The sequence below is a fragment of the Oryctolagus cuniculus genome, chromosome 21, assembly GCF_051225735.1.
Source record: "Oryctolagus cuniculus isolate XC-2025 breed Fujian yellow rabbit chromosome 21, ASM5122573v1, whole genome shotgun sequence".
In the NCBI taxonomy this organism is placed as follows: Eukaryota; Metazoa; Chordata; class Mammalia; order Lagomorpha; family Leporidae; genus Oryctolagus; species Oryctolagus cuniculus.
This window is the reverse complement of record NC_142887.1, coordinates 11,550,750-11,574,159: the sequence shown is the minus strand read 5'-3', so window position 1 is coordinate 11,574,159 and position 23,410 is coordinate 11,550,750. Positions and strand designations below refer to the sequence as shown.

Sequence of the window (23,410 nt, the reverse complement as noted above, 5' to 3'; positions counted from 1 at the left end):
TGGGGAGGCCAGGCTGTGAGGTAGCGGGTAAAGCCACTGCCTGTAATGCTAGCATTCCATATGGGTGCCGGTTCGAGTCCTGGCTGCTCCACTTCCAATCCAGCTCTCTGCTATGGCCTGGGAAAGCAGTAGAAGATGGCTCAAGGCCATGGGCCCCTGCACCTCCGTAAGAGACCCAGAAGAGGCTCCTGGCTTTGGATCGGCATAGCTCCGGCTGTTGCGGCCAACTGGGGAGTGAATCAGCGGATGGAAGACTCTCTCTCCCTCTCTGCATCCCATATCAGAATGCCCATATCAGGCCGGCGCTGTGGCTCAATAGGCTAATCCTCCACCTTGCGGCGCCGGCACACCAGGTTCTAGTCCCGGTCGGGGCGCCGGATTCTGTCCCGGTTGCCCCTCTTCCAGGCCAGCTCTCTGCTATGGCCAGGGAGTGCAGTGGAGGATGGCCCAGGTGCTTGGGCCCTGCACCCCATGGGAGACCAGGAAAAAGCACCTGGATCCTGGCTCCTGCCATCGGATCAGCACGGTGCGCCGGCTGCAGCGGCGACCATTGGAGGGTGAACCAACGGCAAAAGGAAGACCTTTCTCTCTCTGTCTCTCTCTCTCACTGTCCACTCTGCCTGTCAAAAAAAAAAAAAAAAAAAAAAAAGAATGCCCATATCTAGTCCCAGTTCCTCCACTTCCTACCCAGCTCCCTGCTAATGTACCCTGCAAGGCAGCAAGTGATGGCCCAACTGCTTGGGCCCCTGCCACCCATGTAGGTGACATGGATGGAATTCCTGGCTCCTGGTTTCAGCCTGGCCTAGCCCTGGGATTTAAAGGCATTTGCAGAGTAAAAAACAGCAAACAGAAGATCTGTCTCTCTTTCAAATAAAATGAAAATAAATAAATAAAACATTTTTGAAAACAGTACAGACCCTACGGAAAATGGTTTGATAGCTCCTAAAAACACTGAACACTGAATTACCTTATGACCTAGCAAGTCCATCTCTGAGTGTGCACTTTTTTAAAATATGGGATGCCAGTATTGCAGGCGGCAGCTTTACCTGCTACACCACATTGCCAGCTCCTAGACATACACTTTTTTTTTTTTTCAAGATTTATTTATTTATTTGAAAGGCAGAGTTACAGAGAAGCAGAAGCAGAGAGAGAAAGGTCTTCCATCTGCTGGTTCATTCCCCAAATGACCACAATGGCTGGAGCTGGGCTTATCCGAAGCCAGGAGCCAGGAGCTTCATCCAGGTCTCACACGTGGGTGCAGGGGCCCGAGGATTTGGACCATCTTCTACTGCTTCCCCAGGCCATAGCAGAGAGCTGGATTGGAAGCGGAGCACCTGGGACTCAAACTGGCGCCCATATAGGATGACGGCACTGCAGGCAGTGGCTTTAGCTGCCATGCCACAGCGCCAGCCCCCGATATACTCTTTTTAAAACAAACTGAAAGCAGGGACTCATAAAAATGCTTATGGTAGAAGAAACCCACTGTCTACTGAGAGATGAAAGGATAAAAATGTGGTCTATCCAAACAACAGAAGGTTACCCAGCTTTAACAAGGAAATCCTGACTCGTGCAACAGGGCTGAGCCTTGAAGGCATTACCCTGATGAACAAGCCAGTCGCCGAGGACAGACTGCGGGACTCCACTCAGAGGAGGGCCCAGCGGCCAGACTCCAGAGACAAGGGCTGAGGTGGGGAGACGGTGAGGAGTTAGTGTTCAACAGGAATCGCCTGGGGAGGACACAAAGTTCTGGAAACGCGGGAACGCACCAAACGTCATTACTGAATCACTTACCTAAACATTCTTAAACACTCCATTTTATGCTATGTGCATTTTAACACAGCTTTTAAAAGTGTGATAAAAATAGGTAATAATTTTAAAATATAAGAAACAGCACTCAGGCCTCCTTTCCACATCCATCCTGTGATCTTGACTCATAAAAATAATCTCTTTTTTTTACCCTTTTACAGTAAATTTTAAAAATGATCATTAAAACTATAGTAGTAAAACATTCCTAACCAATGGGTTGACAAAGATATAAAACAAAATTTGACAATGAAAATGGAATCTAAATGTTAAAAAAACACCTTTTTCTTCCTGTGAGTGAGATGATCTCCAAACCCTTCTAGGAGCTTTGCTGTGTAGTGAGCGACATGGGGGGTCGTGTGGTGGGGGGGTGGTCTACTCAGAGCAGATTTTGCTGTAGCTTTCACTTCTCACCTACTTTCTTGAGTTTTTTTTTTTTTTTTTAAGAATTTATTTCTTTGAAAAAACAACAGAGACAGAGAGATTTTCCATCTACTGGTTCACTCCCCAAATGGCCACAACACCCAGGACTGGGCCAGGCCTGAAACTCCATCGTCTCCCACATTAGGCCACCTTCCACTGTTCTCCCAGGTGCATTAGCAGGAGGCTAAATTGGAAGCGGAACAACCAGGACTTGAACTGGCACTGCGATATGGGATGCCCATGTCACAAGAAGCAGCTTAACCTGCTTGTGACACAATGCCATCCTCTTGTTTTTACATATTTATTTATTAATTTCCATTTTATTTAAAAGGCAGAGAGACATATGGAGAAAGATCTTCCATCCACTGGTGCACTCCCTAACACAGCTGGGGCTGGGCCAGGCAGAAGTCAAGAGTCTGAAACTCAATCCAGGTCTCCCATGTGGGTGCACCCTTGTACCACCAAGTACTTGTGTCATCACCTGTTCCCCCCAGGGTGTGCATAACAGGAAGCTGGATGGGAAGCAGAGGACCAGGGACTCCGTTAGGAGATGTGGGCGTGCCAAGTAGTGACTTAACCACTAGGCCACACCTACCTCCTCTGAGTATAATTAAAGCTCCACTCATCCCATAAAATGCACTTATCCTCCCCAACTTTGGCACATGAAGCAAAATTAAACAATATTTCACCCATCTTCAAACAATCTCACCCTTTTTCTTGAGACCGCCTGAATTTGAAGGATGGATTATCTGACATCATTTGGTTGAATGCACACATCTCCCTTCCTAACAAAGCCAAATTACAGAAAGAGGGAAAATTTAAAAAAACAAAAAAAGGAAAAGAAAAGAACATGCCAACTTATTACAGTGTCAATGATCCCTTCTTTCAAATGGGAAATAAGACGATGGCACTTGATGACAAGAAAAGTCTAGAGAATTCGCCATTGCTGCAGAAATAAAACCGTGATGACGGCCAGCCATGACAGAGGGCGCCCGCCTGGCTTGCTAATTACCCCACCAAAGGCAAGGGCCCTCCACAGCCCAGTTGCTTTCCAGGAATTTGTCTTCAGAATTATTAACACAGACAGCGGGGCAGGTTGTCAGCCTGAAAAAGAAATCCTTGGCTTCAGGCTTTAATTACAGGTTATTTCCGCTGAATGCCGTCTTAAAGTCATTCTAAAATGATAGAAACAGTGGCTGAAGAACTCTGGGTAAGATCTTTCTCAGTCCAGCGGGACAAAGTGGGAGCCTCAATCTGAGGGGCAGAAGGGTTGAGGGAAGATCAAAGAATTGTCCACAGCCTTCTCCCAATTAGTACTCTCGGCAGCTGGCTGGGGCAAGGCCACAAAGGGGGAGGGAGGGAGGGAGGCAGTCACCAGGGAGGACTCAGAAGCATTTTAGGGGGCAGGTGAAGGAGAACAGAGATGACACTGGTCAGATGCAACCTCATCTTCCAGAAGCTGGGCCAGAGGGGAGGCGCAGGAGGGAGAAGAGAACTGGGGAGAGCCACGGCGAGGCCGGCAAAGCTATGGAGACCTCGGCGCAGCCTGGCTCCCTGATGGTCGGAGCATAACGAATTTTGGGATTTTGGATTGGGGATGTGCCACCTGTGTTTGTTATGGATTCTTTGCCACGGAACTCATGGCCAGGAATACTATGCAGCACGTTAGCACAACACGCAGGGGGCTGCTACACACAGCAAAATCACCCCCTCCCAAAGTACAAGCACCTGAGAAGTGTGTCACTGAACTGACCATGAAGACGACAGGGCGCAGCAGGAAGGTGCAAGTGTTGCTTGTTCGGCCTCACCATGCTGCTCTTGTGCTCAACCAAAAATGACCTCCAAAAGCAATGCTGAAGCTACTCCCCTGCCCTGCCTGGCTCTCATGCACACTGTGAATCTAGAAACTTCTACCCTCTGGCTTCCCAGTTCACTACCAGGAGGTAATGAGGGGTTTGATGGGATCCTAACCATCATGCCCTCCAGCAAGGACAAGGTAAGGTGAAGGTACTTCAAACCGATCATGGAAAATCGGAATTAAAAAGTGAGTTAATTCTGAAGCAAAAACGTTTTGAAATTCATGCAGAGGTTTTTTTTTCTTTAATTTATTTAACAGGTAGAGTCATAGACAGTGAGAAAGAGACAGAGAGAAAGGTCTTCCTTCCGTTGGTTCACTCCCCAAATGGCCGCTATGGCCAGAGCTATGCCGACCCGAAGCCAGGAGCCAGGTGCTTCTCCTGGTCTCCCATGAGGGTGCAGGGCCCAAGGGCCTGGGCCATCCTCCACTGCCCTCCCGGGCCACAGCAGAGAACTGGACTGGAAGAGGAGCAACCGGGACTAGAACCCGGCGCCCATATGGGATGCCGGTGCCGCAGGCGGAGGATCAACCAAGTGAGCCATGGCGCTGGTCCTCATGTAGAGTTTTTAAATGGCATGTGTTTTCAAAATTAACTTCTCTATTTTAAAAGGTAAAGTTTCACTTATCCATTTGAAAGCAAAGTGACAGAGACACACAGAGAACTCTTCCATCTGCTGATTGACTCCCCCAAAAGGCTGCAATGGCCCACGCTAGGCCAAGCCAAATCCAGGAGCCAGGATCCAGAAACCTGGGTCTCACACATGGGTGCGTGGGCCATCTTCCGCTGCTTTCCCAGGTGCATTAACAGGGAGTTAGATGGGAAGTGGAGCAGCAGGGGCTTGAACTGGCACTGCTGTATGTGATGCTGGTGTCCCAGGAGGCTTAACCCTCTGGGCCACAACACTGACCCCTAAACTTATCTTCTATTTCCCGTGAACTTTTTGAAGCACCTTTGGTTCAGTTCACTCACTGACTGATTTGGAATTAGAGCCCAGGGTAAAGCAGTCCAAGACCGGGGTCCCAGGGCAGCTCTTGCTGAATTCTCTGGTGCTGAGGTCAGAAAATACTCTGCTTGGAGCAAGGCCCATCTTTGGTGGGTCTTCTTGTACTCCCAAGAACCTGCCCATGCCACAGGAGACTCGGCCACACTCGTGAAGGCCCCTGGGCTGCGGCTCCAGGGCCTCCTCACTGCAGCTGCCCTCCTGGGGGCTTGGAAGAACTGGAGTCTCCGCACCCTTGACCTTTGACACCCTCCCTCTGGAAGGCCGAAGGCTTCTTCTCTGGTGTAGGGGAGTGAGCAGGGGATGAGAGAGGAGCTTTTCCTGTCATTATTAATACATCTCCGTTTTTGATTGGCACAGAGGATCGTGCATGTCCACGGGTATAGTGTGACACTGCAGGAAGCTGTCTGACACCAATCAGATCAGGGTCACTGGCACAACCACACCTGAGAAGCAGCCTCAAAAGCCAGCACCGCGCTCATGCAGCCACAGCTATTTCAAGGAAATGAAGCCACTCAGGCCCTGGGCTCTGCACAGGCAAATCGTAATTCAGGAGCAGGAAATGCATCTGAGCCATTCAGCCCCTCCCCACTCCCTGCTGCCCATCCTGTGACTCCGATTTCTTTCTTTTTTCTTTTTTTCTTTTTTCTTTTTTGACAGGCAGAGTTAGACAGTGAGAGAGAGAGAGAGAGAGAGACAGAAAGAAAGGTCTTCCTTTTTCTGTTGGTTCACCCCCCAAGTGGCCGCTATGGCCGGTGCAATCCAGCTGGCACACTGCGCCAATCCGAAGCCAGGAGCCAGGTGCTTCCTCCTGGTCTCCCATGTGGGTGCAGGGCCCAAGCACTGGGCCATCCTCCACTGCCTTCCCGGGCCACACGGCAGAGAGCTGGACTGGAAGAGGAGCAACTGGGACTAGAATCCGGGGTGCCGGCACCACAGGCAGAGGATTAGCCAAGTGAGCCGCGGTGCCGGCCATGACTCCGATTTCTATCCACAGCATCACCAGCCTTCTGGGTGGGCAGATTCGGGTCATCATTTGCTCACAAACCTTAAGTCTGAGAAATTCTACCAACTCCATTGACTGGCGGCCTACCACACGCAAGAAGGCACTAGCAGCCCCTCCTACCGAGCTAAGCCTAAGACCCCAAAGCTAGTCAGTGACACAGCCAGCATTCAACCCGCTGACCCCAAAGCACTTCCTGGTCATGCATGACAATGACCCGGAAGCTTTTAGAAAGTGCAGCTTCCCTAACCTACTGAATCTTGGTGCCTGGGGCAGAGGCCAGGAAGTTGTATTTTTCTAACAAGTGCCCCAGGAGAAGCTGATGGGCCCCGCCCTCCCCCCCCCCCAACCCAGACTAGACCACACTGCCTCCCTGGGGAAGGGCGGCCCGAGCGGGTGACAGTAAGGGGAAGCCACGGTCACCCTCACCAGGCTCCTCCTCCTCAACCTCACAGCACCAGCTTAATCACTGGGGGCTGGCAGAGTCTGAGACAGGAAGCACTGGCGCCCCTCTCACTGAACAGTGCGCCTGTGCCAGGGACAGGCTGCGAGTCACTCAGGCGGGGCCCCAGGCTGACCATCGGCAGAGTGAGGGGCGACGGGGACACTGGGCACGTGTGTTCTGTGGCCCTCTGAAGGGGGCTGCCCCCACCCTCTGCACTCATCCTGCCTCTCTGCTCCGACACTCGAGAACAAATGCCAAGAACTGAGAGTCAAGTACCTGTCTGGTCACAGAGAGGACGGATTCAGAAGCAGAGGCATCGGCAGGCTTGACGCCGGGGCAGCCGGGGCACAGTCCCCCTCCTGAGCTGCCTCCTTCGGGGAGGATCTGGCAAGCTGGCCAGCGGCAGCGTCTGGTGAGCAGAAGGTCAGCTCACTAAGAGAGGAAGCTGACCTTCTGCTCGCTAATAATGCCACGGTCAGAGACCGGCCCTTAAGTAAGCTCGGTTCCCTCGCCTTGCTTCTAAGGTCACAGATAGGCCCCCCAAATCCTGCCAACCTGGTCATAAAAGGAAGCAGCCAGAGTGTAGACAGATCAAAACAAATCCAGCAGCACTCGTGGAAACAGCCAATCGGGTGACCACTGGCGGATGGAGACCCGGTAGCATCTTGCGTTTGACGGACAGCGCATCAGAAGTGACCTCACAGCGCCTAATCAGTTCCAGAGACGGGCTTTGTTCTCCTGGAGGCAAGGTGGAAGATCAAAGCCTTTCTTGCTAATCATCATTTAGCATTAATTACTTGCTAAGTAACCAAATCCCGCTCCAGACCGCGCACCCTGACAGCCTCAGTGAGCGCCCTTGATCTTTCAACCCAACCTGCATCCAATTGGGAGGAAGCCGACTGTGAACCTGGGAACAGGGAGACTCGGGCGGCCCAGGCAGTCAGCCGTTGCTACCTCTTCCTTTTCTGTTAACTTTTTAACCCCACCAGTCAGGAAATGCATAGACACAGCACAGGCCTCCCCTCCCCCTGCCTGCTGCCACATCTCTCCGGGTTACTGATAGAGACAGGCAGATCTGGGGGCAGCCGCCTTCCCGGCTGCAAGCTGTGTGACCCAGGGCAGACCGGCGTGCCGCTCTGAGCCCGCGGTTTCCTGGACCATGGATAGGACGCTGTCCACAACCCAGCCTCGTTGGGATGTAGGTGAATTTATTTGGGTGCAGAAACAACTGGACCACCATACATGTTTCTTTGCAATACGCACCCCACCCCCTGGACTTTTCTGGAGGCTTCTCACATAAGCCCAAGACAGAGGTCTTAGAAGAAACCAACCCGGTCTACACCCTGATCTCGGACTTCCGGCTTCCCCAACGGTGGGGAAATCAATCTCTGCTGTTTGAGGCACTTGTTTAAGTACCCTGCTAAGGCAGCTCTAGAAAATTAATGTAGTACTTCAAATGCATTTTAGAAAACATAACTAAATTGAAAAGAAAAAGACTGCACTTGGCACACCTATAATAAAAAAGACGGATGATCGGCACTGGCGGGGACGTGGCGCAGCGCCGTGGGGATGGGAACCGGTGCAGCCGTCAGCAATCCCCTGCCTAGTCTGAACACCAAAGACAGAAAAATGCACTTTCACAAAGGGGCGGGCATCTGCCAGCGCAGCTGAGACACCGCTTGGGATGTCCACGTCCCACTCCAGGGCGCCTGGGCCGGAGTTCCCACTCTGCTTCCCCCCGGCACCGCGGGGGCAGCAAGGGATGGCTCAAGACCTTGGGTGCCTGCCGTCCATGGAGTTCCAGGCTCCTGGCTTCAGGGACCCAGCCCCTGCAGGCATTTGGGGAGTGACGCAGCATTGGACGTTCTTTTTCCGTCTCTTTGCCTTTCAAGTAAACCACTTGCTTCACAAGAAGACCTGAGCGTGAATGTGTCTGTAGGTGGATGTCTGAGCTGCCTCCACCTCCGGGCTGCCGTGAATGCTGACTTATGTGTGGAGCAGGTGTGCGGCTTCGCGGCTGAGGTGTCCGTGTCCCCCAGCAGAGTGCCCGGGCTGCATCCGCGGCTCCGGCTTCAGGCTGACGCGGAGCAGCAGTGAGATGCTGAGGTGCCGGGGCTCCTCCCACCCACATGGGAGGCCTGGATTGAGCTCCCAGCTCCCATCCACAGCTCAGCCCAGTCCCAGCTGCTGTGGACACATGGGGAGTGACCAGCAGATGGGAGGCCTCTCTCTCAGATCGATCCATGAGAGATTTAAAATGACTCATGTGGGAACAACCCAGCTGCCTTTCGGTATGGGGCGGAACATTACTCAGCCACAGGCAAGAATGAAGCATGGGACAGCCGGGATGGAGCTTAAAAACATCACACTGGAGCAGGCGCTCGGCACAGGGATTGGCCTGCCAGCTGCGACACCAGTTCCCGTCTCTCAGTGCCTGGTTTCAGTCCCAGCTACTCTGCTTCCAGTCCAGCTTCCTGCTGATGCACCCTGGAAGGCAGCAGGTGATGGCCAGCACTTGAGTCCCAGCCATGGAAACCTGGATGGAGGTCCTGGCTCCTGGCTTCAGCCTGGCCCAGCTCTGGCTGCTGTGGGCATTTGGGGAATAAAACAGCGAATGGAAGATCTGTCCCCCACCCCCTTACTCTACCTTGTGCATAAATTTTAAAAACTTTAAAAACCAAGCCAAAACAACACGCTAAGTAAGTTAGATACAAAAGGACAAAATAGCACGTGATTCCACTTCAGGCAAAGCCATGAGGACAGAAAGAAGACTGGTGGTTCCCTGGGGTAGCAGGGAGGGGATGATTAACAGGGGACACTGACTACTGAGATTTCTCTTTGGGAGTGGGAGAGTGTTTCAGAACATGGTGGCAATGGTCGCACAACTCTTCATATACACTCTAAACACATGAGTGATACCTGTGCCTGAAACAGAGAGTGCTAGGGTTTGTATGTCTGACCCCAGAATTCCAGTGCCAAAAACTTGATCCCCAAAGTCCTGTGTTGATGGTTTTGAGGCAGGACCTTAGAGAGGTAAGAGGACCATGGGTCGGTGGGTTATGGGGGGAGAGTGGGCCTGTTAGAAAAGCCAGTGCGGGTGTCTCAGGAGCCCCCTCCCCACCTCAGGACCCCACAGCAAGGTCCCCACTGGGTGCAGCCCTTTGCATTTGCTGGCCTCTGGAACCATCAGAAATTTCTTCCTAAAGCACTCAACCTCAAGTAGTTGGTTACAGCAACAGAAAACGGACGAAGACAGAGGGGTAAACAGCCACAGGAAGCAGGAGGGAAAGGAAGGAAGCAGGGTGGGTGTCTGGCCTAGCATTTAAGCTGTAGCTTGGGACGCCCATATTGGCATGGGAGTGCCTGCGGTCCAGGCTCAACTCTGTTCCCCAATTTCTGGCTTCCTCATGTGCATCCTGGGGGGCAGCCGTGATGGCCCAAGTGGTTGTGTCCCTGCCACCCAGGTGGGAGACCTGGATGGAGTTCTCAGTTCCTGGCTTTGGCCGGACCCAGTCCCAGCTGTTGTGGGCATTTGGGGAGTAAATCAGAGGACGGCAGATATCTTTGTCTCTCTGTCTTTCAAAGAAATGGCTAAAAACTAAAAATGTAAAAAAAAAAGAAAAAGAAAAGGAAGAAAGAAAAAGAAGTAAGAGTAGAGGCAGGCAATCCACCTGACCACAGGGAACCGGCAAGGCATCACTTCCTCCACAATTTTCTGTGTGACCACCAGGGGGCACTGCTGGCAGGTTCCACAACTAAGCAAAACAATTCCCTCTCAAAATCAAAACTTTGCAATGACCAAATTGAGAAAATCATTCCTAACTGGGGTTCCCTGTCCCAGGAGCCCCCCCAACAAGACCAGCTGCCAACACCCACCCATCCTACAGGAGGTGTGAAAGGCGGGGGAAGCGGCCTCCAGCCACAGGCAGGCTGCCTCTTACCTTCGGAGTCTTCTTTGGCCAAGTGACCACGGGGACTCCAGTGATGGCCAGACTGGGGTCGTCATCCGCGTGCTCCTTCAGGACATTCTGTGGCCAAACAAAGGAGCCACGTTAGCCCAGGTGGAGGGGGAGGACTTCAGAGGGGGCTGGCGGTCGCACCTAAGCCAGCACAACACAGATACTCCGCAAAGTTGATGCCTGTGCCCCACCACCCACACAGCCACACAGCCAGTAGAAACCAAGTCTTTAGGGGCCCCTGCATCGCACCCAGCATCCCCCTCTCCAACCCACGTATCACCCAGCGGTCACACCGAGGACACCCAGTACTCGTCCAGCATCACAGACTTGCGTGCCACAGTCCCTCTAAGGTACACACGTCCAACTGGGCACTCAGAGACGCAAACAAATCACAAAAGCGGCCTTGCAGGTCTCGACACCTGCACAGAGCCCTGGCCCTGTCCTTCCTCCAGCCTACCGGCAATGTGTATTCTGACCCTGATGTGTGATTGTGCCTTCAAGGTGAGCCCTGGACATCAGCAGACATTTGGTCTGATTTCACCACGGACAGCATCACCTGGCCAAATGTTGCAGGAAAATGGGCTGCACCGGCCGCCTGCCCAGCTGGGCGCTGGTCTCCTACAAGGCACGTGGTGTTCCTGCTCCTTTGTGAGTGGTTCGAAGGTTCGTGAAGGGTAATTCTGACTCTCCAAATTCTGGCCTTGGATGGAGCTGGCTGACTTTAGAACCTCACCCAGCTGTCAGACACCACTAAACTGCCTGGAACTTACAGGTGAGACAGCCAAGGCTCAGAAAGGTGCAAGGGACGTGGATCCTGCGCCCAACTAGGAAGGGGCAGAGCCCTGAGCCTGCCTCTGGCCCATGACCAGCAGTACCTACACCCAGGTTCTTTTGGCACTAGACGTCCTAGCCAAGGTCACCCCAAACATGGGTTTTCTTGGCTACATCCATGGCATTCTATTAAAAACTGTGTGTAACCCATCACAGGTCTCCTCCAACCCTTGACCATGAATTTCTGGACGTTAGAAAAACATTTCTTCGGAGGCATCTCCGACCTCATTCTCCCCAACCCCCTCACCCAGGTGACTCCTTTCCCTTCTGACTGACTCCACCTGCTGTCCTGCTGCCCAGGGGACCATCTATCTGTTGCCTGATTCTTCGAGCTGTGACCATCACCTCTAACCAGCCGGAAGAACCAACTCCTTCCACTGCTCCCAAGAGGCAGCCAACAGCCCCCACGGTTAAGGTCCAAATCCTGACCCCGGCACCTAGGCAGCATTAAGTGATTGACAAATGCCCCATCCCTGAAGCCTCCACCATAACTAACCCGTGGTAAGCGTCCAGAAAGTAAAATCACACAAGTAATAGCAATGCACAAACCCCGACGAGGGACACTCTATCAAATCCCTGACCAGGACTCCCTGAAACTGAAAAGGTAACGGAAATCAGCCGTCACTGCCAGGAGGCCTTGAGAAACAGGAGAAGCACACGTGACGTGTGCACACATGTGACGTGTGCTGGGTGGGGTCCCAGGACAGACGAAGGATACTAGGTAAAAACCGAGGAAGCCGGAATACGCTGTGGGTTTTAAGGGTAATCTTCACTTTTGTGTCAGTACTGGCTCATTAACTGTAACAAATCTAGTTTGCAGGACCTGCACTGTGGCATAGCAGGTAAAGCTGCCACCTGCAGTGCTGGCATCCCATATGGGCTCCGGTTCAAGTCCCGGCTGCTCCACTTCTGATCCAGCTCTCTGCTATAGCCTGGGAAAGCAGCAGAAGATGGCCCAAGTCCTCAGGCCCCTGTACCCGTGTGGGAGACCTGGAAGAAGCTCCTGGCTCCTGGCTTTAGATGGAGACAGGTCCGGCCATTGCGGCCACCTGGGGAGCAAACTAGCGGATGGAAGACCTCTCTCTCCGTCTCTCTGTAACTCTGCCTTTCAAATAAATAAAATAAAATTTAAAAAAAAGTCTACTTTGCTAACAAAACCTGTTAATAATAATAGGGGAACACCAGGTATGAGGGATGTGAATAGGAACTCTGTGCCACCTGCTGAATTTTTCTACAAGTTTGAAACTGCTCCAAAACAAAGTCTATTAATAAAATACTTTGCAAAAAAATGCCAGACATTCATAGCAGCCACAATAAAGCAAAACAGAATGCTAAAGCTGCCATTTTTTTTTTAACTTATATGCTGCATATTTTAACAGGAATACAGGGCCAGGCCTCTGGCACAGCGGTTAAACGAGCCTGTTGGCACACTTGCATCCCCTGTTAGAGGGACTGTGTCTGGGTCCTGGTTCCACTCCTGATTCCAGTCCTGTTACTGTGCACCCTGGCAGGCAGCAGGTGACGGCTCAAGTATGGAGGTCTCCCACAGGGGTGGCAGAGACCTGGGGTGGAGTCCTTGGCTCCTGGTTCCAGCCTGGCCCAGCCTCAGTCTCAGCTGTTGTGGGCATTTGGGGAGCGGACAAGCAGAGGAGAGCCCTGTCTGTCTTTCCACCCTGAAATAAACAAATACAACCTTAGGGGCTGGCATTGTGTTGTAACCATTTAAGCTGCTGCCTACAATGCTGGCATCCCATATGGACGCTGGTTCGAGTCCCAGTTACTCTATTTCCAATCCAGCTCCCAGCTAATAGCCTGGAAAAGCAGCAGAAAATGGCCCAAGTGCTTGGGCCCTTGCACCCACATGGGAGATCTGGAAGAAGCTCTGGGCTCTTGGCTTCTGCCTGACTCAGCCCAGGTTGTTGAAACTGTTTGGGGAGTGAACCAGCAGATGGAAGATCTTTCTCTCTCTCTCTGTCTTTCCCTCTCTCTCTGTAACTCTGCCTTTCAAGTAAATACAATAAATTAAAAAAAAAATACAACCCTAAAGAGGAAACACGGCTGTCCCTCAGTTCCGGGACCTCCCACAGACAACTTCTGTGGACACTCAAGGTCCCAGCACAAAAGGGTGTAGAGTTTGCACAGCACCCCCTTACATCTTCCTGTCTGCTTTAAATCACCTCTGGATTACGTGCACAGACAACTGTCATACTGCACTGTGAAGGGGAGGACAAGACAAAAGTCTCTGCAGAGGCAGTTTATTTTGCCCAAATATTCTCATTCTGCGGTAGGTTGAGCCTGACACTCTGAAGTGCCAACTGTGCTGGCCCTGTGCAGCGCGCTGCGGCAGACACTTCACGTCCACTCTAGTATTCGAGCCCCTTCACCACCCTGCGACAGGGGCCGCTGTCGTTTCCACAGCACTGATCAAGGGAACCAGCCAGGTCCAGGCAGGTACTAAGAGGTGAGGGCCAGGCTGAGGGCCAGGCTGAGTCTGTATCAAGCCAACTCCAAACTCCGAAACCTGGGCCTGTTGATCACAGTACCACGCAGCTTGTCTTTAAAATGATGGGAGGTGCGCATCCGTAAGGGGATCGCTCACAACAGCCCCAGGACAGAAGCAACCCCGGGGCCTCCAAGGGGTGAATGGTCCACACACTGGAATGCTGCTTTTACCCCAAGAAAGGAAATCCTGACATAGACCACGATGTGGAAGAATCTTGAAGAAGTTACGCTAAGTGATACAAGCCAGACGCACACCGCACGAGCCCAATTCTATGCAGTGCCTCCGGCAGTCACATTCATAGATGGTGGGTGCCAGGGGCTGGGGATATGCAGAATGAGGGGTTAGCTGGGGTGGCTGTTTGCCAGAGCAGTTAAGTCACCACCTGGACACCCGCATCCCATAGTGGAAGGCCTGGTCTGTGTCTCTGCTCCTCCACTTCTGATCCCCCCTCCTGCTAAGGTGCACCCTGGAAGGCAGCCATACCTAGGTCCCTGCCATGCACATACGAGACCTGGATTGACCTTGCAAGCCATGGAGATCTAACTCAGCCACCAATTTCACAGAAAGCATGTCTCAGACCTTCCCCAGTCACAGAGGAGGCACATGTGCCCACAGGAGCCCAAGCATGCAGGAAATCGGGATGTCTTTTAGTGCTTTCCCCTAACAATGCCCTTGACTTTCATACCCTCTACCGCATCCCATTGTATCGGTGATTTTTTTTCTATTGAAAGGTCAGTAAGAGAGAGAGAACTTTCCAGAAAGATGCTCCATGTTCAGCCAGAACCTTTGAAGCCCCTGTCACTGATGGACGCCACGTGTTTCGAGGAGGAATCACCACTCCCCAGACTTCCTGTCCCTTTAGTCCGATCGTCATCCCTAGGCTGACACACTCAGTGCCTCCAAGAGCACGCAGTGAAGTGAAGGATGTGAAAGACTAGGGCAGCAGCGAGTGGCAGGGCCTGTGGCAAAACTGGACACCACAAGCCCTGCCTAAAGATAGCAAATGGGGGCCAGCACTGTGGCACAGTGGGTAAAGCTGCCGCTTGCAGTGCCGGCATCCCATATGAGTGCCAGTTCGAGTCCCGGCTGCTCCACTTCCAATCCAGCTCTCTGCTGTGGCCTGGGAAAGCAGTGGAAGATGGCCCAAGTCCTTGGATCCCTGCACCAGCATGGGAGACCTGGAAGAAGCTTCTGGCTCCTGGCTTTGGATAGACACAGCTCCAGCTGTTAGAGCCATTTGGGGAGTGAACCAGTGGATGGAAGACCTCTCTCTCTTTCTGCCTTTCCTTCTCTATGTAACTATGACTTTCAAATAAATAAATAAATCTTAAAAAAAAAAAAAAAAAGATAGCAAATACCACTCAGTTCCAAGCTACTCTCCTCCCAGGGGCGAGAAAGTTCCTACCAGTTCTGATTTCTCTGAAGCAACCCAAGATCAAGATTTTAAATTGAAATATCTACATTTTTAAAGGCTGTAACCAAGTGAAACTCTTTCTTTAAAAACCACTCTGAGGCCGGCGCCGTGGCTCACTAGGCTAATCCTCCGCCTTGTGGCGCCAGCACACCAGGTTCTAGTCCCGATCGGGGCACCAGATTCTGTCCCGGTTGCCCCTCTTGCAGGCCAGCCCTCTGCTGTGGCCAGGGAGTGCAGTGGAGGATGGCCCAAGTCCTTGGGCCCTGCACCCCATGGGAGACCAGAAGCACCTGGCTCCTGCCTTCGGATCAGCGCGGTGCGCCGGCCACGGTGGCCATTGGAGGGTGAACCAACGGCAAAGGAAGACCTTTCTGTCTCTCTCTCTCACTGTCCACTCTGCCTGTCAAAAAATAAAATTTAAAAAACACCACTGTGAACCAAATGCACTGTAGGTTGGTTTGCCCACAGGCCACTGGGTCACAAAAGCCTCTCTGCATGTGATTGAAGGTAGCACCCACTCGACTTGGCCTTGAGCTTTCTTCTGAACTGTCGCAAGATTTCCTGTCATTTCATTCCCAGAGCTAGAATTTCTTTAGAGGGATGGTTGGTTACAAAAAGCTATTAATTGGGGCCAGCGCAGTGGCTCACTTGGCTAATCCTCCGCCTGTGGCACCGGCATCCCATATGGGCACCAGGTTCTAGTCCTGGTTGGGGCGCTGGATTCTGTCCGGTTGCTCCTCTTCCAGTCCAGCTCTCTGCTGTGGCCTGGGAAGGCAGTGGAGGATGGCCCAAGTGCTTGGGCCCCACACCCGCATGGGAGACCAGGAGGAAGCACCTGGCTCCTGGCTTCGGACTGGTGCAGCGCCGGCCGTAGTGGCCATTTGGGGAGTAACCCACCTGAAGGAAGACCTTTCTCTCTGCCTCTCCTTCTCTCTCTGTGTAACTCTGACTTTCAAGTAAAATAAATTTTAAAAAAATCTAAAAAAAAAAAAAAAAAGCTACTACTGCCATTGAATTAGTGATTAATAAATTAACAACAATAAATAAATTTTCTAGTGACCTGGGAGACCCAGATGAAGTTTTAGGCTCCTGGTTTCAGCCTGGCCTCCCCTGGCTGTTATTGGCATTTGGGGACTGAACCAGTGGAGGGAAGTTCCCTTTCTTTTTATTTCTCTCTCTCTCTCAAGTAAATTTTTTTTAAAGTTCATGGAAAAATGGAATTAACAAATTAATTTGCTTCAAAAGTTCTTGAAATCCACAAAGTTTTTTCATAATATGTGTTTTCTGTTAACTTTTTGAAGCCTCTGTATATATTATTCCGAGGTCTCTTTGGTCCCAAAATAAACTTGTCTGTGGGCCAGTGCTGTGGTGTAATGGGTAAGGAGCCAGCATCCCATATGGGCGCCAGTTTAAGTCCCGGCTGCTCAAGTTCCAATCCAGCTCCCCACTAATGTGTCTAGAAAAGTAGTGGAAGGCCCACATCCTTGGGCTCCTGCACCCATGCTGTAGACCCGAGGGAAGCTCCTGGCTCTTTGCTTCAGTCTGGCCCAGCTCTGGCCATTGCAGGCATTTGGGGGAATGAACCAGAGAAAGGAAGCTCTGTCTCTTGTCTCTCCCTCCCTTTCTCTCTGTAACTCTGCCTTTCAAATAGATAGATAGATAGATAGATAGATAGATAGATAGATAGATAGATAGATATTTTGTTAAAATTGTCTTTTGTTCCATTTTCCACCAAGTTCCTGCACTTCGGGAAGCTGGTATTCCCCTCTGTGGCCACCAGGGGGCACCCTGAGTCCTGTCCCTTGGGTAAGCATTTTTGTGTGAGTCAGGCAGCAGGAAAAGGGATTATTCTATTTGGAGATTTTTGCCTCTGAGAAGTAGATTGTGCTGGAGGGGAGCATTGTCGCCATGCCCTGCCTGAATTGATACTCCCTGCGGCTTCTGGAAGTGTAGATACAAGGCAGGTCTGGTAGCCAGACCAGCTCGGCCCCCTAAGGGTTACACCCACAAGCCTTCTGCCTCGGAAAGCCCAGGGCAGGTTTTCTGAGAGCTTCTGCCGGAAACTGCCCTGTGTTTGACCTAACAAGACAACCACAGACAACGGGCGGCTGCCCCTCGGCCCTCCCTCATGCCAACTTTTCTCAAAGAGTTTAATTCACTAACAATGGGTTCAGGCCCATTGCTCCTCAGTATGGGGATTACTAATTAGAAACTCCATCTACGCAGTGACTAAAAACATTACAGCTGGGACAGTAAGACAGAGGCAGGCTTCGGGATAGAAGCACCAGCTGCAGGCTGGTAAGAGACACAGGGCAGTAATGGCAGGGAGCAGCTGGGGAACCTGGCGGTCTCAGGGAACCCCCTTGCTACAGGTGAGGACCCCCGCCAAGTGTCGGTTTAACTCAGGGAGCCTCCTCGCTACAAGTGAGGACCCCTGCCAAGTGTCAGTGTAACCCAAGGCCCTCAGGACCCCTCCCTCCTTTCCAGCCCAACTGTCTTGCGGCTACAGGTGAAAACCCATCTGCAGTGGCTTGAGGTGTGTCCCCCCAAAAGTTGTGATCAAGTCTTAATCCCCAGTTACCTTACTTGGAAAAAAGGTCTTTGCAAATGTACTGAGAATCTAAGGATGTGACAGTCTGTAAATCCAACGGCTTCCGTCTTTACAAGAAAGAGAAGAGATTTGGGCAGAGACTGGAGAGAAGCAAGCACAGGCCAGGAGGCTCCAGGAGGGAAGAGGTAGGGAGGATCCTGCCCGAGGACCACGGCCTTTCCCACACTGTGAGCCTGGACTTCCGGCCTTGGAGACATCGCAGGATCAGTTCCTGTTGCTTGAAGCCATGGAGTTTGCAGTAAGTAATGTGTCAGGGCAGCCACAGGAAACTAGCAAACGCCCTTGCCATAGCACATCACGGCCAAGGCACCGCACCCCTCTCTGCTTCCCTATCTACAATGACGGGAAAGCAGCAGTGGCAGTGAGACATCTAACGCAAGGAAGGCACCTGGCACCTGGCAAAATGCCACCGAGGCCGGCCGCTGACTTCTCTGTGGCTTGTGTCTTACTTCCTGTGGGGACACCCTGCCCCGTCCTCTGTCAGCCACTGAACAGGTTCTAAGCGCAGGGAAATGTAAATGTTTATTGAGTTGGAAAGCCGATGTAGCTGTGGAACGTGTAGGGATTATTTTTGTGGTTTGGGGGCCCAGAAATAATCTTAGGCCAAAGAAAAAAAAAGTGCCCCACCTTGTTTGGCTCAAGCCACCCTTTTATCGGGTGTAGCTTTGCCCAGGTTGGAATAGATTCCTGGGCCTTCCTGCTCCTTTCCCTCCTCTTGCAGTGGTACAGGCTTCACAAGCCCCTGAACCTGACCGTAAACTGGGCTGACTCCATGCCACCTTGTCTGGAACACTGGAGACACTGTCAGCTCTAGTTTCAAGCACAAACACCACCTCCCTGGGTTCCCAGCCCCACGATGCAGGGGTCCGCACCAGTACCATCTTCCAATATCCATAAAAGCACTCAGCAGGTGATGGGTAGCACAGGGGCTTCAGCCTGACTCCAGAACTTTTCCTCTTAAAATGGAACACCTGTGTGGATAGTGCACTCTTAACTGAGGGTTCCTTCCTCTTATACTTGGAGCTTGGTGTTAAGAAAAAATAACACCTGAAAACAATGGCTCCTGTTTCTTTCATACCCATAATTCCAAGTAGTCCAGTAATTCCCTGGGGACCCATAATTCCACACAATGAGAAAGGTGGGGTCTGGTGCTATAGCATAGTGGGCTAAGCCTCCGCCTGAGGTGCTGGCGTCCCATATGGACGCTGGTTCGAGTCCTGGCTGCTCCTCCTCCAATCCAGCTCTCTGCCATGACCTCAGAAAGCAATAGAACACAGCCCAAGTCCTTAGGCTCCTGCACCAATGTGAGAGACCCAGAAGAAGCTCCTGGCTCCGGATCGGCCCAACTCCAGCTGTTTCAGTCATTTGGGGAGTAAACCAGTGGATAGAAGACCGACCTCTCTGTCTGTAACTCTACCTTTCAAATAAATAGGTAAGTCTAAAAAAAAAACTTTATTTATTTATTTTTTTAAAAGAAAGGTGGATTCCCACAGTGAGTTGTCTGACACTCTGGCAGGTGGGGGAGTGAGGAGTCATGGGAAGGAGGGTGTGGCGTGGCCTTAATTAAGGAGGGGGGCTACTGGGACCTCTCACTAAGCAGCTGCGGAATCACCCTGCAAACGGGAATTGGACAAAAAGAAAGACGCACTTCCAGCCTTGGCAGTCTCTTTCCATGCAGGCCCAGGCCCTTCACAACCTTGCAAGACACCTGGTTTTCTTCCAGTCACAACTGATTTGAAGAGGAGACCTGCCCCCAAACAGCCACAGGCCCTCCAAGCCCCCTGGGTTCTAGTTGGATCGAGATGCCTCTAGGAGGGACTCCTTCCTATCTTAGGACTTTCACCTACTGATGGAGGTTGCCAACCCAAGAGGGAGGAGATGAGATATGGGGTTGAATGTGCGCCTCCCTAAACCACGAGCACCCAGCATCAGATCGCATCAAGCAAGGATGAGGTCACACTGCATAGGCTGGGCCCATATTCAACGGCAGCACTCAGGAAGTCAGTCCCAGCGAGGAGGCAGAGACAGGAGCGACAGGGCTACCTGCCAGGAAGGCCAGGGGCTGCGGGCAACAGCTGGAGGAGACAAGGAAGGACCCTCCCCAGAGCCTGCGTGGCCTCCTGGTTCGGGGGGAGGGGGGGGTTCTGTCATTTAAGCCCGCAGTGTGTGGGACTCCATTCTGTCAGCCCCAGGAAACGAACGAGGCAGACATTACCCTGGAGGCGATCAGGGAGACAGGGGCGGGAGGATCTTAACTTCAAGATCCCCTAAATCACATGTAAAATTCTGTGTATATAAACAAATACTGGGGAAAATGGGGGAGTCCATTATTTTCCACAAACTCCCCCCAAAAAGGGTCAGCAACCTCCCCAAAATGCCAGGCTTCCATGGCACAGACCCATTCACAAGCGGAGATTTGCTTTCCAGGGAGCTCTTACCTGGCGATATCCCCTGAGCCGCAAGCCTTTGCTTTCACAGCATCTGGAAGGAACGCGCACACCTGCTGTGTGCGGGAGCTACACCTGGACAAGTGATTTTATGCACCGGCTCCCTCTGCTGGTGGTCCCTGTCAGTCTACCTGTGTGGGCCCCAGGTCTCCTCTGTTGGACCCCACTGGTCACTGAGCCCCCAGAGAGCAGGACAGTCTTAGCACTTCCATACCCTGGCACTAACACAGTGTTGCCTACGTGAATATGGACCACCAAGTGCCCAGAAGCTTGGAGCCATGAAGACACTTAGATTCAGTGTCCAACCCCGCGGGCAGCTGACGTGGGCATCAGACATCACAGAGCTCAAAGGGAGCTCCGGAGGCCCTCCTCCCAGCTCCATCATCGGCCGGCTCTGTGACACCAGACATGTGCCTTAACCTCTCTGAGCCTACTGCCTCGTTAGTTACATGCAATCAAACATCCTCCTGGTGCCTGGATAGACATCCAGGACAGTCTCTACCACGCCGACAGAACCCAGCCGCCCAATGTCACCGCACTGGCCCTGCCCTGCCATTCTCGGCTGCCCAGCCGCAGGCAGGTAGGCCCCGCTCTGGCTGGCTGGCGGCTGTACAAGCTGCTCCCAGAAAAACAAACAGATGCACACTGCAGGGAAGCTGGCCGGAACAGCAAGGCTTCCTGACCAGGAAGGAGGACTCTGTCCCCAAAACTACCGCCGGCACGGCTGCCGGACAAGTAACACTGCCGCTGGCGAGGCCTCAGGGCATCAAGTGGATGGGTAAGGGCATGTGAGCTACGTCCCAAGGAAGCTGTTTGCAAACAAATCCTCCAGGGACTGGCAATGGGCCTCGGGGTTAGGACATCAGTTGGGGCACCTAGGTTTGACAGCCGGCTCTGTCTCGTGACTTCAGCTGAGAAAGAACCTGCTGTCACCCACAAGCCAGAGTCTTCTGAGAGGTCCCTCTGCAGCTTACTGGTGGCCTCTGCTCAGACACCCTTGACAGGCTTGCATAGTCAGAAGCCACTAGGGTCCCCTCCTGACACTGGACAAACTCCCAGAACAGTCTAGGCTGAGCTACCAGGGCCGAGCTGTCCCAAGTCACTGCAAAGAACCTGTCCCCTGCCCCGGCCCCCAACCCCAAGGAACCCCTACCCACCTTCACACCCTCCAGAAGTGCCTGGGGGTCCTCGATGCCCTCGGGGACGCACTTCTTGTTCTCTGGGAGGGACTCCAGTTTCTCCACGAGAGCTTTCAGGCCCTTCAGCTCGAACTCGGTGAGGTGGGTCCACTTGGCAGAGACCTCGGTGCTGGGGGAGCCGGTGGGCGTCTTGGGGTAATCCGTGGCCATGGCTGTGGACTTGACACTCTCCTCCGACTCGTTAGACAAAGTCCTTTTGAGGAACCGCATGGCGGGTGCCTTGGGCTTCTTCCCAGGGGCCTCCTGGTCCTCAGAAGGGTTGCTGGTGGGTGAGGCGGGGCCTTCGGTGGGCGGCCTCGGTGCCTTGTCCGAACCCTCGCCCTCCTCCTCCTCCTCCTCCTTCTCTTCCTCCTGGGGCTGCTGCTCGCACGACTCCTCCTCCATCTCCAGCCAGGAATCAGATGAGAAGCCGTCTATGCTGGGCTTCCGTGGGGCATCTGTGGGGGAGGGGGCGCAAGAAAAACAGAGATGGGTGCCTGACTCCCTGCTGGAAGTCTCTGGAACTCCTGCTCACCACAGCGCCCCTTTACACTGGAGACCCAGCTTCTCAGAAGATCCTACCAGTCTGCACCTCCCGCCTCCTGAAAGGCTCAGGTCCGAGCCCTGCTTTGTCCCAGGGTGGTTTCACTTCTCCGGACACTCCTGGCACTTTATTATTATTATTATTATTATTATTATTATTATTTTAAAGATTTATTTTATTTATTTGAAAGACAGAGTTAACAGAGAAAGTTAGAGACAAAGAGCGAGGTCTTCCATCCACTGGTTCACTCCCCAGATGGCTGCAACAGCCAGAGCTGTGCCGATCAGAAGCCAGGAGCCAGGAGCTTCTTCTGGGTCTCCCACGTTAGTGCAGGAGCCCAAGGACTTGGGCCATCTTCTACTGCTATCCCAGGCCATAGCAGAGAGCTGGATCAGAAAAAGAGCAGCCAGGACTAGAACCGGCACCCTTAAGGATGCTGTTGCTTCAGGCCAGGGCGTTAACCCGCTGCACCACAGCACCAGCCCCTATTATTTTTTTAATGTGTACAAATAAAGCACATATTCAGAAAAGCAACTGTGATCCCATTCATATACGACATCCAGAGCAGGGCAAGTCTACAGAGAGCAAATCGGCTGTGGCCTAGGGCTGGGAGGGGAAGATCAGGACGTAAGATTGACAGCCACTGACTGTGAACTTCAAGTGGGCAGACTGTGTGATACGCAAAATGCATTCCAAAGGAGCTGTTAAAAAATTACAAGGTGTAGGGGGCTGGTGCTGTGGCATAGTAGGCTAAGCCTCCGCCTGTGGTGCTGGCATCCCATATGGGTACTCGTTTGAGTCCTGGCTGCTCTACTTCCGATCCAGCTCCCTGCTTTGGCCTAGGAAAGCAGTGGAAAATGGCCCAAGTCCTTGGGCCCCTGCACCTGTATGGGAGACCCAGAAGAAGCTCCTGGCTTCAGATCAGCCCAGCTCCGGTTATTGCAGCCATTTGGAGAGTGAACCAGTGGATGGAAGGCCTTTCTCTCTGTCTCTCCCTCTCTGTGTCTGCAACTCTACCTCTCAAACAAATAAGTAAAATCTTTAAAAAAATAAAAAATACAAGGTGCCAGCACTTTGTCTAGGTCAGGGTACCAGCTGGGGTACCTGTGTCTCACATCAGAGTGCCTGGGTTAATATGCAGCTCTGGCTCCTGACTTCAGCTTCCTGCTGAGGTAGAGCCAGGTAGACAGTGGTGATGGCTGAAGTGACCAGGTTCCTGCCACTCATGTGCGAGACCGGGACTGAGTTCCTAGCTCTTGACTTTGGCAATGGAACTATTGCAGGCATTTTAGGGAATAAACCACGAGGTGAGAGCTCTCTGTGTCTCTGCCTCTCAAATAAATTAAATTTTTTAATAAAAAAAAAAGAGGAGGCAGGTTTTGTGGTGTGG

At 52.4% G+C, this 23,410-nt stretch overlaps 1 protein-coding gene across 12 annotated transcripts in view; it reads right to left on the bottom strand.

The window, feature by feature from the left end:
* The window catches only part of KDM2B (lysine demethylase 2B), a 158,146-nt gene that overhangs the window by 35,069 nt on the left and 99,667 nt on the right, over positions 1 to 23,410 (bottom strand). For all 12 annotated transcript variants that reach the window (XR_011385264.2, XR_016227101.1, XM_070066159.2 and 9 more), the window contains 2 exons: positions 21,456 to 21,934; positions 10,475 to 10,561 (listed from right to left, as the gene is read on the bottom strand). Coding sequence is in view for 10 of the 12 variants with exons in the window: in XM_070066159.2 (XP_069922260.1) it covers positions 10,475 to 10,561; positions 21,456 to 21,934 (566 nt within the window). In the remaining 2 variants the exon portion in view is untranslated. The remainder of the gene's footprint in view (positions 1 to 10,474; positions 10,562 to 21,455; positions 21,935 to 23,410) is intronic.